Genomic DNA, 14,307 nt, shown 5'->3' with positions numbered 1-14,307 from the left:
TCTCATGGGAGTCTGTTACTTGATGGTGGTCAGGGAGATGACAATTCTCACCAGTAACTGGCTAAGTTGGCAAATAAGAGGAGGAAAGGCAACCATCATAACAAGTCTACCCATGACTGCTATCATTTTTTGCAGATCCCAATATGATGAAAACTAAAATGAAGATGCACCCCAATTTTGCTCTGATCTTTACTTCTTTCTTGCTTTGGGACAAATGGTTGCCCAAATTGAAAAAAGCACCTAAAGGAGAATGTCCATATGGATTCCCGAACCCAACTGGGTAGAATATGTTGTCTGCTGCATCGGCTCTTGTGGTTGTGTGCTTGAATCTGTGGATGTGTCTCCAAGATACAGAGGATGGAAAGAGCCCTTTCAGGCCTTGGGGTAAAAAGAGTGTAACATTATATAATCCACAATATCAGAAATGTTGTTTTTCACAAGAAGGGGATACATGTGGGTGGTTACAGTAACTTGTTATAAGAAAGTTTGCATTACTGGATCACAACAACTGCAACAATCTATCTGAGGATGATATGAGATGACATTTCTGTCAGTAAGCAAGAGACTCATCAATTTCAATATACAGAAAGTTTCAAGGGGCAAAAATGACAAAAGACATTTTACTCATAATAAAAGAAACACAAAGCCAAGAACTTGCAAACTGGTCAGAGGGATGGATGGCTTAGTCAAGATTCCTCTTCAGCCATTCTAAGAACAATAAAGTCTGATGGGTTTTTAAAAATGATGTAGGTCACACTTTGTGGGTTCAGCATGTAGAAAGTTTGACCATCCTTGAAAACAGGACTATTCCCAAATAAAAACAGCTCTGACCCCCCACTCGTCTAGAATTAGTTTATACTTAATGAATCTTCATATACAGAACAGCTCCCATTCCCTGACTTTTCATGGGTAATTGAGAAACCTTGTGAAAATGGAGAACTTCTGACTCAAGAATACCACATATCTGAAAATGCTTAGAGGACATATTTTATTAGATGTGAATAAATGAAACCATGAATACTTATCCCATTGATACAGGGATTGTACAGTACATATTAAATTTGAACAGGCGGCACAAATTCTCACTTGCATATCAGTTAGATATCATCATGGAACCATCAGTACTCAGTGAGGCATTCTGTTATGCCATCTCCTATCTGCTTGAGACGATGTGGGACTTAATGCTTCAGCATCAAATGACTATGGAAAGATAGCAGGCTAATGCATCTTACATGACAGAAAAGAAGGGTTAGAAATTACATTAAAAGGTAACTGGTCTTACATATTCCTCCACCCTCCCAAAGAGCTGATTCAGATAAATTGAGATGCCTGTTTGTTTGTTTTTTACATTCCCCCACATATGTCAGGAACACCATAGTAGCCTGGAACTGGCTACTTTGGTTCTCTACCATAAAAAAGGGAGGTGGGGGGGGGGAGGGAGGCTGGGTGCAGGTTAGTGTATATAAGACATCTATTTTGTGAGGAAAATAGAAATTGCAGTTAACAGACTGTGGGCACAGTGTTTGGTCACTAGGGGGCGAATGGAAGTTGGGCAGTTATATTCAGGGGCTGTTCAACCGCAAGGCAAATTAGGCAGTTGCCGAAGGCGCCATCCTCTATGGGGTGCAGTTGAGGCTGGAGGATGGTGCCTTCAGCAACAGTTGAGGCACCTCCACCCAGGCGTGGCCTTCCTGCCTCCGCAGCCTGGCCTGGCCTCCAACCAGGCCGCCCTGCTGCCCCTTTAAGGACAGGGAAGCGATCCTGGCCTGCGCCAGAGGGCTATCTCCTCCCCACCTTCTCTAGGAGGCTTGGGAAGGTGTCTTTGGCGGGAAGGAGACAGCCCTCAGGCGCAGGCCAGGATCACTTCCCTGTCCTTAAAAGGGCAGCAAGGTGCCTGGTTGCAGGCCAGGCCAGGCCGTGGAGGCAGGAAGACCTCTTACCTGCTGGGGCCACTGGCGACCCATCCTGAGGCAGGCGGCGGGACCAAGTGGTAAACTGGTTCCGGCCCCACCGAGGGGAGGAACAGCGAGATGAGCGGCCGCTTACACCGTATGCTTCGAGAATAAGGGGAGGAGCCAAGCGGCCGCATGCACAGTGGTCGGAGAGGGCACCCCGCTCATCTCACCCATCCGCCAGAGGCGGTCTGAACAGTGAGATGGGTGAGGCGCCCTTTCCAACCACTGCGCATGCACCATATAGCCGCTTGCCCCGCCCCATATCCTCGAAGGATACGGGGCGGGGCCAAGCAGCCACATGGCACAAGTGGTCGCCCATCTTGCTGTTCCTCCCCTCGGGGGGGGGGGGCGGAGCCAGTTTACTGCTCAGTCCCACTGCCTGACTCAGGACAGGTTGCCAGAGGCCCCGTCAGGTAACAGGCCTTCCTGCTTCCGCGGCTGCAGCTTGTTCTGGCCTTTACCCTCGAGGCCAGGTCTCCGGGCTGCCTGGCCATGTTCCAGAAGCATTCTCTCCTGACCCACATCTATGGCAGGAATCCTCAGAGGTTCTGAGGTCTGTTGGAAGCTAGGTAAGTGGGGTTTATATATCTGTGGAAAGTCCAGGGTGAGAGAAAGAGCTCTTGACTGTTTGAGGCTATTGTTGCAATTGGCCAGCTTGATTAGCATTTAATGGCCTTGCAGATTCAAAGCCTGGCTGCTTCCTCCCTGGGGGCATCCTTGGTTGGGAGGTGTTAGCTGCCCCTGATTGTTTCCTGTCTGGATTTCCCCCATTTCCAGAGTGTTGTTCTTTATTTGGGTTTTTCCTTAATCCCTCCTTATTATCCAACGCTTTTATTTTTCAGTGATTGGTTGGGGGGGGGGCATCAAAATTCTGTTCGCTTACACTTGAAAATTTCCTAGGGTTGGTCCTGGTTAAATTACAGGGTGTTTGAATAGGAAATCTTTAGAACTGTTATTCAGTGATTGTGGAAACACAGAATAAACCATTTGCTTCCAGCGTGTTGTTGTTGTGAGCTTGATTTCAACTCCAAAAACTTCCAGAATCTTACAACATATGGTCAAATGTCAAACGCTTTTTCTTTTAATATTTACATAACATCAATAACCAAAATAACATGAAGTGGCAGGAGAGAAAATTCCTGCCCCCAAGGAGTTTACACAATGATTTTTGTCATTATAAAGAATCTAATAGATAAGATGAATCAAGGATGTAAACACAGAGTTAGAGGTAAAATGAGAGGAAGGTTTAAAATAAAACTTGACCAGTGTTTCAAATATCTGTTAAAACTTTTTAAAAAAAAATCTTTACAATGTTACCAGAAATAGGCAACAAAAACACAAACAAGCTAAACCTTGAATATTTCAGGAAGGTTTACAAATAAAATTAGAAAATAGTTAATTATAATATCACCCCAAGTGTCTTCATAAATATTCTAGTAGTCTAGAAATGAAATATTAATTAACAACCTTAAAGCCAAAGTGTATGTTCCAGGTTGCCGCTGGCTTTCACGAATAAGATAACTTCCCTCTGCTATGCTCAATAATTGATCTGCTTTTTCTCTTGATATCATCCCATGAAACCTGAAAAACAAAGCCCATCTTTATCAGCATAAATGAAAGCGCTGTTTCAAAAGAAATATACACCAGAAAAAACAAATCCTCTGCCTTTTATATTTTAAAATGAAAAAGCATCCTTTATTTTGAAAGAATGCATAGCAAACTAAGTCAGTCCTGAATAGAATTATGTTAATTTTTTTACTTAGCATATGACTGGCTTAACTAATTCCAAATGGTATGGCTTTGTTGCATTTGTGTATACGTGTATACATACCCATGTATATAGTCATGTATAACTTTATTTGTAAGAGGCAGTTATCAGTTTTATTTAGAAATGGGTGCCCATGTTATGTTTCAAAATTCCAATTAGTTCAAAATAGGGCAGACAGATTGGTTACAGGAACATCTAGGAGTGAGCATATTATACCCATATTAAGGTCACTCTATTCACTGCTAATTAGTTGCTGGGTAAAGTACAAAGTGTTGGTTTTGACCTTTAAAGCCCTACATGGTTTAGGTCCAGGTTATTTACAGGATTGCGTTCTCCTGCACAATCCGCCCGTTAGGACACTGAGGTCCTCTGGGAGACGTCTACTTCAACCAACCAGAAACTAACTGGCAACTGTCACCCAGAGAACCTTTTTATCAGCTGCCCTATGACGGTGGAAGGACGGCCAGAAGAGATCTGATGGCTAAACGAGCTGATAGAATTGAAGACCCAATTGAAGACCCATCTCTTGCAGCAGGCCTACTCTGTATACTTTCAATTATGAGTTTTGATTTACATTCTATTACTACTATATGTCAATATGTGTTTGGTAGAAGATATATATAAATATGTGTGTGTGTGTGTGCGCGCGCGCTGTTATCTATGCAATTAGTTGTATTTTTTATGTTAATATGTTTTTGAATTTGTTATACCCTGCCCTGAGCCATCAGGGGATGCGGGTAATAAATAAAATGTATTATTATGATTATTATGATTATTATATTATATAGTTATTCATCTACTTTTAAGATCAGACCAAAGAACTGTCTTTTTCAACATATGTTCAAGCAGCTGTCAATCAGATATCGAGTGGAAACCAAATGGCAAAACAAGAGGGCAAATTTTACATTGCCTTAGGCTCTCTAGCAACTCCAGCAAATTGCCTCTGATACTTGAAGAAATATATGTATAAGTTTTCATGACACATTTATCCAGGCCCCCTTTAAAGCCATTCAAGCAGATAGACATAATAAAATATAAGTATGAACTATGTGATGAAGTATTATACTTTAGCGGTCCTGAATTTCATATATTTTAGCTTCAGTGGAATATCCTGGATTATCTGGAAAGGACTCCAGCTTGGATCGTTACCTTGACATGGTGCTGGGGTTTGAGTGCCTCGATGAAGCCATGAGCTATACCGTGCAGGGCCACCCAAGATGGGAAGGTCATGGCAGAGAGGTCAGACCAAGAACAATCCCTGGGAAGGTAATGGCAACCCACCCCAGTATTCTTGCCATGAAAACTATATGGATCAGTACAACCAGAGAAATGTCGGTATACCATCGGAAGATAAGACCCCCAGGTTGGAAGATGGTCAAAATGCTACTGGGGAAGAGCAGAGGACTAGTCCAAGTAGCCCCAGTTAGCTAAAAGCCGAAAGGAAGGCTAACAGCTGACGGTGCTGGAGGTGAAGGACGAATCTGATGTTCTAGAGATCAACACACTATAGGAACCTGGAATGTAAGATCTGTGAGCCAGGGCAAACTGGATGTGGTTATTGGTGAGATGTCAAGATTAAAGATAGACATTCTGGGAGTCAGTGAACCGAAATGGACTGGAATGGGCCACTTCACAAAAGATGACCACCAGATCTACTACTGCGGACAAGAGGAACACCGAAGAAATGGAGTAGCCGTCATAGTTAATAATAAAGTTGCGAAAGCAGTGATTGGATACAACCCAAAAAATGATAGAATTATCTCAATTCGAGTTAAAGGCAAGCCATTTAACATCACAGTGATCCAAATATACGCCCCAACCACAGCTGCTAAAGAAGCAGAATCCACTATTGCAACCTCATTGTTTTTAATTCGATGTTTTAATACCGCGTTGGGTTTTTTTCGGTTGCTGTGTATATATTATTATTGGTTTTTGTTAATGTTCTTTGATGTTTCATATTTTATTTTATCATTGTTTTGTATCTGATTTTACGGTAAGCTGCCTCGAGTCCCCTTCGGGGGAGATGGAGGCGGGATATAAATAAACAACTTCTTCTTCTTCTTCTTCTTCTTCTTCTTCTTCGTTAGATAAGTTCTACGAGGATCTGTAGCACTTAGTAGATAACACACCAAAAAGAGACATTATTCTCATTACAGGAGATTGGAATGCTAAGGTGGGCAGTCAAATGATAACCGGGATCACAGGCAAGCATGGTCTGGGACAACAAAATGAAGCAGGACGTAGGCTGATAGAATTTTGCCAGGAAAACTCAATGTGCATAACAAACACTCTCTTACAACAGCCTAAAAGACGGCTTTACAAATGGACTTCACCAGATGGTCAACACTGAAATCAGATTGACTATATCCTTTGCAGCCAAAGGTGGCGAACATCCATCCAGTTGGTGAAAACAAGACCTGGAGCTGACTGTAGTTCAGATCACGAACTTCTTATTACAAAATTTAGAATCAGACTAAAGAGAATGGGGAAAATACACAGACCAATTAGATATGATCTCACAAATATTCCCAGTGAATATGCAGTGGAGGTGAAGAATAGATTTCAGGGACTAGATTTAATAAATAGAGTCCCAGAAGAACTATGGACAGAAGTCCACAACATTGTTCAGGAGGCAGCAACAAAGTACGTCCCAAAGAAAAAGAAAACCAAGAAGGCAAGATGGTTGTCCGTTGAGACACTGGAAGTAGCCAAAGAAAGAAGGAAGGTGAAAGGAAACAGTGATAGGGGGAGATACGCCCAGTTAAATGCACAATTCCAGAGGTTAGCCAGGAGAGACAAGGAACTATTTTTGAACAAGCAATGCATGGAAATGAAAGAAGACAATAGGATAGGAAGGACAAGAGATCTCTTCCAGAAAATCAGAAACATAGGAGGCAAATTTCAGGCAAAAATTGGCATGATCAAAAATAAAGATGGCAGGGACTTAACAGAAGCTGAAGAGATCAAGAATAGGTGGCGGGAATATACAGAAGAACTGTATAGGAAGGAGAATAATATAGAGGATAGCTTTGACGGTGTGGTGAGTGAATTAGAACCAGACATTCTGAGGAGTGAGGTTAAATGGGCCTTAAGAAGCATTGCTAACAACAAGGCAGCAGGAGACGACGGGATCCCAGCTGAACTGTTTGAAAGCTTGAAAGATGATATTGAAAAGGTGATGCATGCCATATGCCAGCAAATATGGAAAACACAAGAAGGGCCATCAGATTGGAAAAAATCAATTTATATCCCCAAAGGGAAATGCTAAAGAGTGCTCAAACTTCCGTACAGTGGCACTTATTTCCCATGCCAGTAAGGTAATGCTCAAGATCCTGCAAGGCAGACTCCAGCAATACATGGAGCAATAGTTGCCAGATGTCCAAGCTGGGTTCAGAAAAGGCAGAGGAACCAGAGACCAAATTGCCAATATCCGCTGGATAATGGAGGAAGCCAGGGAGTTTCAGAAAAACATCTACTTCTGCTTTATTGACTATTCTAAAGCCTTCGACTGTGTGGATCATAATAAACTATGGCATGTTCTTGGTGGTATGGGGATACCAAGTCACCTTGTCTGTCTGCTGAGAAATCTGTATAAAGCCCAAGTAGCCACAGTCAGAACAGATCATGGAACAACAGACTTGTTCAAGATTGGGAAAGGAGTGTGGCAGGGCTGCATACTTTCACCCTCCCTATTCAACTTGTACGCAGAACACATCATGCGACATGCAGGGCTTGAGGAATCCAAGACTGGAGTTAAAATTGCTGGAAGAAACATTAACAACCTTAGGTATGCAGATGATACCACTCTGATGGCTGAAAGCGAGGAGGAGCTGAGGAGCCTTATCACCAAAGTGAAAGAAGAAAGTGCAAAAGCTGGGTTGCAGTTAAATGTCAAGAAAACCAAGATCATGGCAACAACACCTACTGATAACTGGCAAATAGAGGGAGAAAACGTGGAGGCAGTGACAGACTTTATATTTTTAGGCGCGAAGATCACTGCAGATGCAGACTGCAGCCAGTAAATCAAAAGACATTTACTTCTTGGGAGGAGAGCAATGGCCAACCTTGACAAAATAGTGAAGAGCAGAGACATCATACTGGCAACGAAGGTCCGCGTAGTCAAAGCAATGGTATTCCCCATAGTAACCTATGGATGCGAGAGCTGGACCATAAGGAAGGCTGAGAGAAGGAAGATAGACGCTTTTGAACTCTGGTGCTGGAGGAAAATCCTGAGAGTGCCTTGGACCGCAAGAAGATCCAACCAGTCCATCCTCCAGGAAAGAATGCCCGGCTGCTCACTGGAGGGAAGGATATTTGAGGCAAAGATGAAGTATTTTGGCCACATCATGAGGAAACAGGAAAGCTTGGAAAACATCACGATGCTGGGGAAAATGGAAGGAAAAATGAAGAGAGGCCGACCAAGGGCAAGATGGATGGACGGTATCCTTGAAGTGACTGGGTTGACCTTGAAGGAACTGGGGGCGGTGACAGCCGACAGGGAGCTCTGGCGTGGACTGGTCCATGAGGTCACGAAGAGTCAGAGACGACTAAACGATTGAGCAGCAGCAACATCTGGAAAGGAAGACTGAGAGAGAAAGAGAAACTTCTTCATAATACTTTATCCACATAATTAATAATATTATTATTATTAATAATAATAACAACAGCAATAACAACAACTTTATTTTTGTATGCCGCCTCCATCTCCCCGAAGGGACTTGGAGCGGCTCATATGGGGACAAGCCCAACCAGATCACATCATAAAATAATCACATCATAAAATAAGCTATTTAGAACAAAACCATCATACTTAAAAACAGAATAAACAGATCATAGTTTAAAATAGCATAATTACTCATGTATAAGTCAACCTCACGTGTACACATTTTGAGGCCAAAATTATCAATTCTGTTATGACTCATGAATAAGTTGAGGGTAAAACTTAAGGGGCATGTAAAAAACAAATATTTCCCTTTCCTTTTAAAAACACATAGAGAAACATAATTAGAAGAGCTACAGAGAAGCAGGGAATCTGTTTATTCGAAGGAGAGTGTAATGCTCATCTGGATGCATACAGAAGAGAACAGGAATATAAATGAGGAAAAAAAATGAGAGCCTGCTTTGAATGGGATTTCCTACTTCTTGGCAGGGGGTTGGACTGGATGGCCCATGAGGTCTCTTCCAACTCTACTATTCTATGATTCTATGATTCTAAAATGGGAGAGGGGAGAAAAGCAAAGAATGAAACTACCTCTATTAAGGACTCAGTGTGAAGGAACTGACAAGAGGCAGAGGTGAGACACTCTTCTTGGTATGGTAGGGCATGGAAGAAGCAGTCCCCCTTTTCTCTCTTTCTCATCTTTCTCATCTTTTTTTGGGGTTGAGCAGTGTCCAGTAGAAATGTGGGAAGTCCAAAGAATGCAGAACACCTGCCATTTTGGATGCTTGAGGTGGAATGGAGGCAACCATTTTTAAAAGGTTCTTATTGTACTCTCTCTGCAACTGTTACAAGGCTTGCAGAGACTCCCAAGCCTCACTAGGCCTATACCCTATTAATAATGACCATAACTGCTCTGCTCCACTTTAAGTACCCAACATGGCAAAGAACACAGAGCATTTACAGCACTCATGCATGGACAAGTTGACCAAGATTTGTCAATGTTTTTGTATTTATACATGACTATATACATTATGCACACAACTATATACTGTATAGTTGTCTTTTCCCCATGCTAACAATCAAGCACTGTACCCTGTCACCATAGGGGAATTGGTCCAGTCCTTTTATCATGACGGTTGCTCCTTTATGTACCTTTTCAAACAGTGAAACAACTGGATATACACAGTACTCTTGATACGATCACATCATTGATGTATGTAATAGCAGTGTGATATTGGCAATTCTGTTTTTAACTCGCTTTCTCATTATGTACAACATGAACTTTTTTTTACAATTGTCACATTTTCATTGTGACATTTTCATTGAATTGTCTACCACAACTGAGACATATTACAGTTACACACTCCTTTGTAACAATCTAGCTACAGTTTCTTCTCAACGATAAGCCTTTTTGACAGCAGGCCAGGGCCCTAAGGACAGAACTTAAATTTAAATAATAATCTCTATATTAATCTACATAATTTACATATATCTGTCCCAAGAGCATCCAAAATCCCTTCTTCTTACAACCCATAACTACTATTGCTCTGTGCATGAACAAATGAAACTATCTTTGTTCAACATAATTTAAGTCACAAAAAGACACATACCATTAACTCCGTGGCAAGTTTTTCTGAATATATGTATTCCAAATGATGATTACAATAGCAATTGTCAATGTTGTGAATGCAATGTGTGGGAAATGTCAACATCCACATGTAAAATATGACAATCTCAAATTAATTCCATTAACTTCAAAGTTTCAAAGATACAGTCAAGACATTTTGATAATATATTTCTAGCAACAATATATACCAGGGAGCACTGACAATTACAAAATTTGTCTCAGACTGTCAGTCTTCAAATGTGAATATTGAAACCCACAAATCTGAAAACATATTACAGATGCAATAAATTTTATTATAGAAAGAAATAATGTTGTTTTTTCAAGATATCCACATTTCCTCAGGATATAGCATGAAATGTTACAAGTGAAAAATTTACTGGTATTGGTAGATACATGGATTTTTTGGTATTTTATATAATCCATGTAATTGATATGAAGAAACAGATGTAATAAGGACAAAGAAAACTTTGTACATTCATAATTATCTTTCCTCTTTTTCCTTAACCACTTACCTTTTCCTTTGTGACATATTTAATATTTGTCACGGTTTAATCTACTAACAATCACTCCACCCCCACACCCTTTTTCCTCTTTCTGATTTTCCTTCCCCCCCCCCTCTTTTTGTTGTATAAATTTCAAAAATGTAATTTAAAAAATCACTACTTCCTCTAATCTGGTGTTTGAATTTGCATATCATGCATATTATTATAATTATGCAAATTACCCTAATTTGCATTCTATGTGGCATGTTAATCTCTTTTTTCTCTCACTATATTTCAAACTTCATACTATTTTCAAACTTCATAAAACTGATATGAGAGAACCAATAAATATTAATGTTTAAAGTGAGAGATCTTTGCTTAATCATAGAATTCAACATGTGACTATGGGCCACCAGTATGAGCTGAAACTGACTAGGAAAGCAAGAAATAACAAAAAGGAGGTTTTCAGATACATTTGGGCCAGTTTAATTCCCCCCCCCCAAAAAAAAAGAGAACTATTTGCTGCCATGCAGCATTAGAGACCTTGGCCAAGGATCTTGACTGCAAATCAAGATTGATAGGGCGTTTGTCATGAATCATCTAGCTAACTTTAATCAGTTTAAATCCTGCAGGATCAGGCAAACTGTGTTTCGAAGTTTTAAATGAACTTGCAAACGTATCCTCTGAATCACTTGCCATCATCTTTGAGAAATCTTGGATAATGGCTGAGGTGTCAGAGGACTGGAGAAGGGCAAACATTATATATTTCTTCAAAAAAGGCACACAGAACATATCCAGAAAATTACAATCTATTCCACCTGATCACAATACCAGGAAAAATATTAGGAGGGATGTAGTGAAGTGAAGCATAGAAGCAGGCATGGGTTTGTCAAGAACAAATTCTCCCAAACTGATCTTAGAACGTTTGTCAAATCAGGTCACTTATTTAGTAGATAGTGGGGATGCAGAGTATGCCATTTCTCTAGATTTCAGTGATGTAGCTTATAAAAATCCTCCTAATATTTTGATTGGGAAACTAATGCCCTCAAGATGGTTTCTTTTTAATTACTTACAGCTGGAGCTGACACAGTCAGCTCCAGCTTCCCATGCGAGGACATGAGAAAAGCCTCCCACAAGGATGATAAAAATCAAACATCTGGGAGTCCCCTGGGCAACGTCCTTGCAGACGGCCAATTCTCTCACACCAGAAGAGACTTGCAGTTTCTCAAGTTGCTCCTGATATGAAAAAAGAAGTCCAATGCTCAACTTTTTTGGCTAAATTACATCACTAAAATTGAGGCGCACATTAGATTGAATAGTGCATTAAAACAGATCTTTGAATCCATTTTTATCTGGCTTTGTTATCAAGTCAAATTAACTGCAGTTTCAAATACCTGTTCCTTTAAAAAAAACTTTAAAGATCACTAATGCAAACTGGCCAACAACAAAAAATCAATGCAATATTAATAATGGTTCAATAATAAAACCATGGATTCCAAAAGAACAAACATAACATCTTGTAGTCACAAAAAAAAATCCAGCTTTGAATGTATACATTAAATAAAAATGACAAATGATTTCTTTCTGCCACTGAAAATACATGAATTAAAGGTTTTCTTGCGACTTGCTTTCATTAATAAAGAACGTATCTAAGCTTATCCTTAACATCATCTGAATCTCACTAGATTAAGAGAACAGAATAGCAAATTGGCTATAAAAGTCTCTATTTTAAATTTCTTTTTCTGCTATTATTTTCCTTTAAAAAATAATTCAGGCATTTTTATTACTATCAATTCAGATAAAAGCAAGAAAATGTGAGAAGTAAAGCAATTTGCTTGAAGTTCAAAACAGATAGCCTGCCTATGCATTTCTATGCATAGGAATCTGACTAGACAAGGATGAACATGACGTTTCTGTGCAGAAAAATGACTGCCTGTGTCAAAGCCAATAGTGAATTACAAAATAATCTTCTCTCTGTATATTGCCCCTGAATGCTATAAAATAAACTGATATATTTTTATGAATGCAGAAAGAACAGTACCACTTTCTGGGTATTTTTTGGTATTTTCACTCTGCTTAAAAAATCCCTGCCCTTAGCTCAAGGCAATGTATTCACAACAATGAATTACTTACTCTCGTCCATAGTATTTTGGCCTTTTATCTACCTGTTGAAAAAAAGAAAAGAGACACTTTACACTTGGGGCAATAAAAGTCTTATAAAATGTTACTTTTCATTTATTATTCAGTTTGTCTTCAGATTAGCTAAACAGAAATTGAGAATTCATGATTTCTCCAACCACTAGAATGTAACAAAAATTCAATTTCTCCAACTGCTGACATGCAAGAATCATTGCTACATTATTTTAGAAAGCTCTCTGTTTGAACTATAAAACACAAAGAAAGGCTTTTTATATAGTTTATAATCTCCAGATTATTTTAACTTAAAATGTAAGTGGGACACCACAGTTTTATTCACAGATATCTCAAATATATATTCGTTGACACCTCATATATTAATAAGGCCCACTTCACACCATATTTATTTTATGGAAATCACTTACATGTGGGAAGACTTTGCAGTTACTATAAGCAAGCCACAACCTAAATTACGGTACATGGTGTTTGTATGCTTGTCTGAGGCTACAATGAATACGTACTGGCACTAAGTGATCCAGGGAGGATATGGCTGCATGAACCATTTGAAGTTTTCCAAAGATAAGAACATTATAAGATAACTAGCTGTGCCCAGCCACGCGTTGCTGTGGCGTTGTCTGGTGGTGTTGGTGAGAACTTGTTGAGCTAGTGGCGGTATTGAATGTCTGTTGTATGGTTGTCTTTATGTTTAGTATGCACTTGGTTGTTTGTGTACTGTGAAAGTGGTGAGGGTAGAGGGGGTCTATGTCCCTGTGTAGTATTCTATAGTATTTATACGTTGTCCGTGTGTTGTGAATGCTTGGATTGTGTCCTGCTGCATAGTAGAAAGGGTTGGGCTGGATGGTCCTTAGGGGTCTCTCCAAACTCTTGGATTCTATGCTTCTATTATTATTATTATTATTATTATTATTATTATTATTATTATTATTATTATTATTATTATCTTCGTCATCATTATTATGTAGAGGCTGGATGGCCATATGTCAGGAGTGCTTGGATTGTGTCCTTCTGCATGGTAGAAGGAAGTTGATCTGGATGATCCTTAGGGGTCACTGCAAACCTTAGGATTGTATGATGTTGTTGTTATTATTATTAGTATTGAGAGGCTGGGTGGCCATCTGTTGGGAGTGCTTGGATTGTGTCCTGCATGGCAGAATTGGGTTGGACTGGATGGCCTTTAGGGGTGTCTCCTAACTGTTTGATGCTATGATTCGATGTGTATTATTATTGTGCAGATATTGGATGGCCATCTGTCAGGAGTGGTTGGATTGTGTCCTCCTGCATGATATAAGGAAGTTAAACTGGATGATCCTTAGGGGTATCTGCTAACCTTTGGATTGTATGATATTCTTATTCTTCTTAATATTATGATTATTGAGAGGCTGGCTGGCCATCTGTTGGGAGTGCTTGGATTGTATCATCCAATGGCAGAGTTGGGTTGGACTGGATGGCCTTTAGGGGTCTCTCCTAACTGTCTGATTCTATGATTCGATTTGTATTATTACTGTGCAGATCTTGGATGGCCATCTGTCAGGAGTGCTTGATTTGTGTCGTCCTGCATGGTAGAAGGAAGTTGAACTGGATGATCCTTAGGGGTGTCTCCTAACCTTATGATTGTATGATATTCTTCTTCTTCTTCTTCTTCTTCTTCTTCTTCTTCT

General features: G+C 40.0%; 1 protein-coding gene across 10 annotated transcripts in view; it reads right to left on the bottom strand.

Moving 5' to 3' along the window:
* chn1 (chimerin 1) overlaps positions 1 to 14,307 on the bottom strand; it is a 225,299-nt gene that overhangs the window by 115,816 nt on the left and 95,176 nt on the right. For 6 of the 10 annotated variants that reach the window (XM_062969167.1, XM_062969163.1, XM_062969162.1 and 3 more), the window contains 2 exons: positions 12,626 to 12,657; positions 3,423 to 3,536 (listed from right to left, as the gene is read on the bottom strand). In XM_062969167.1, the coding sequence (XP_062825237.1) occupies positions 3,423 to 3,536; positions 12,626 to 12,657 (146 nt within the window). The remainder of the gene's footprint in view (positions 1 to 3,422; positions 3,537 to 12,625; positions 12,658 to 14,307) is intronic. The other 4 variants (XM_062969168.1, XM_062969170.1, XM_062969169.1 and 1 more) reach the window with 1 other exon arrangement.

The sequence above is a fragment of the Anolis carolinensis genome, chromosome 1 (genome assembly GCF_035594765.1).
Source record: "Anolis carolinensis isolate JA03-04 chromosome 1, rAnoCar3.1.pri, whole genome shotgun sequence".
NCBI classification, from domain to species: domain Eukaryota; kingdom Metazoa; phylum Chordata; class Lepidosauria; order Squamata; family Dactyloidae; genus Anolis; species Anolis carolinensis.
This window is presented reverse-complemented; position numbering and strand designations above follow the sequence as displayed.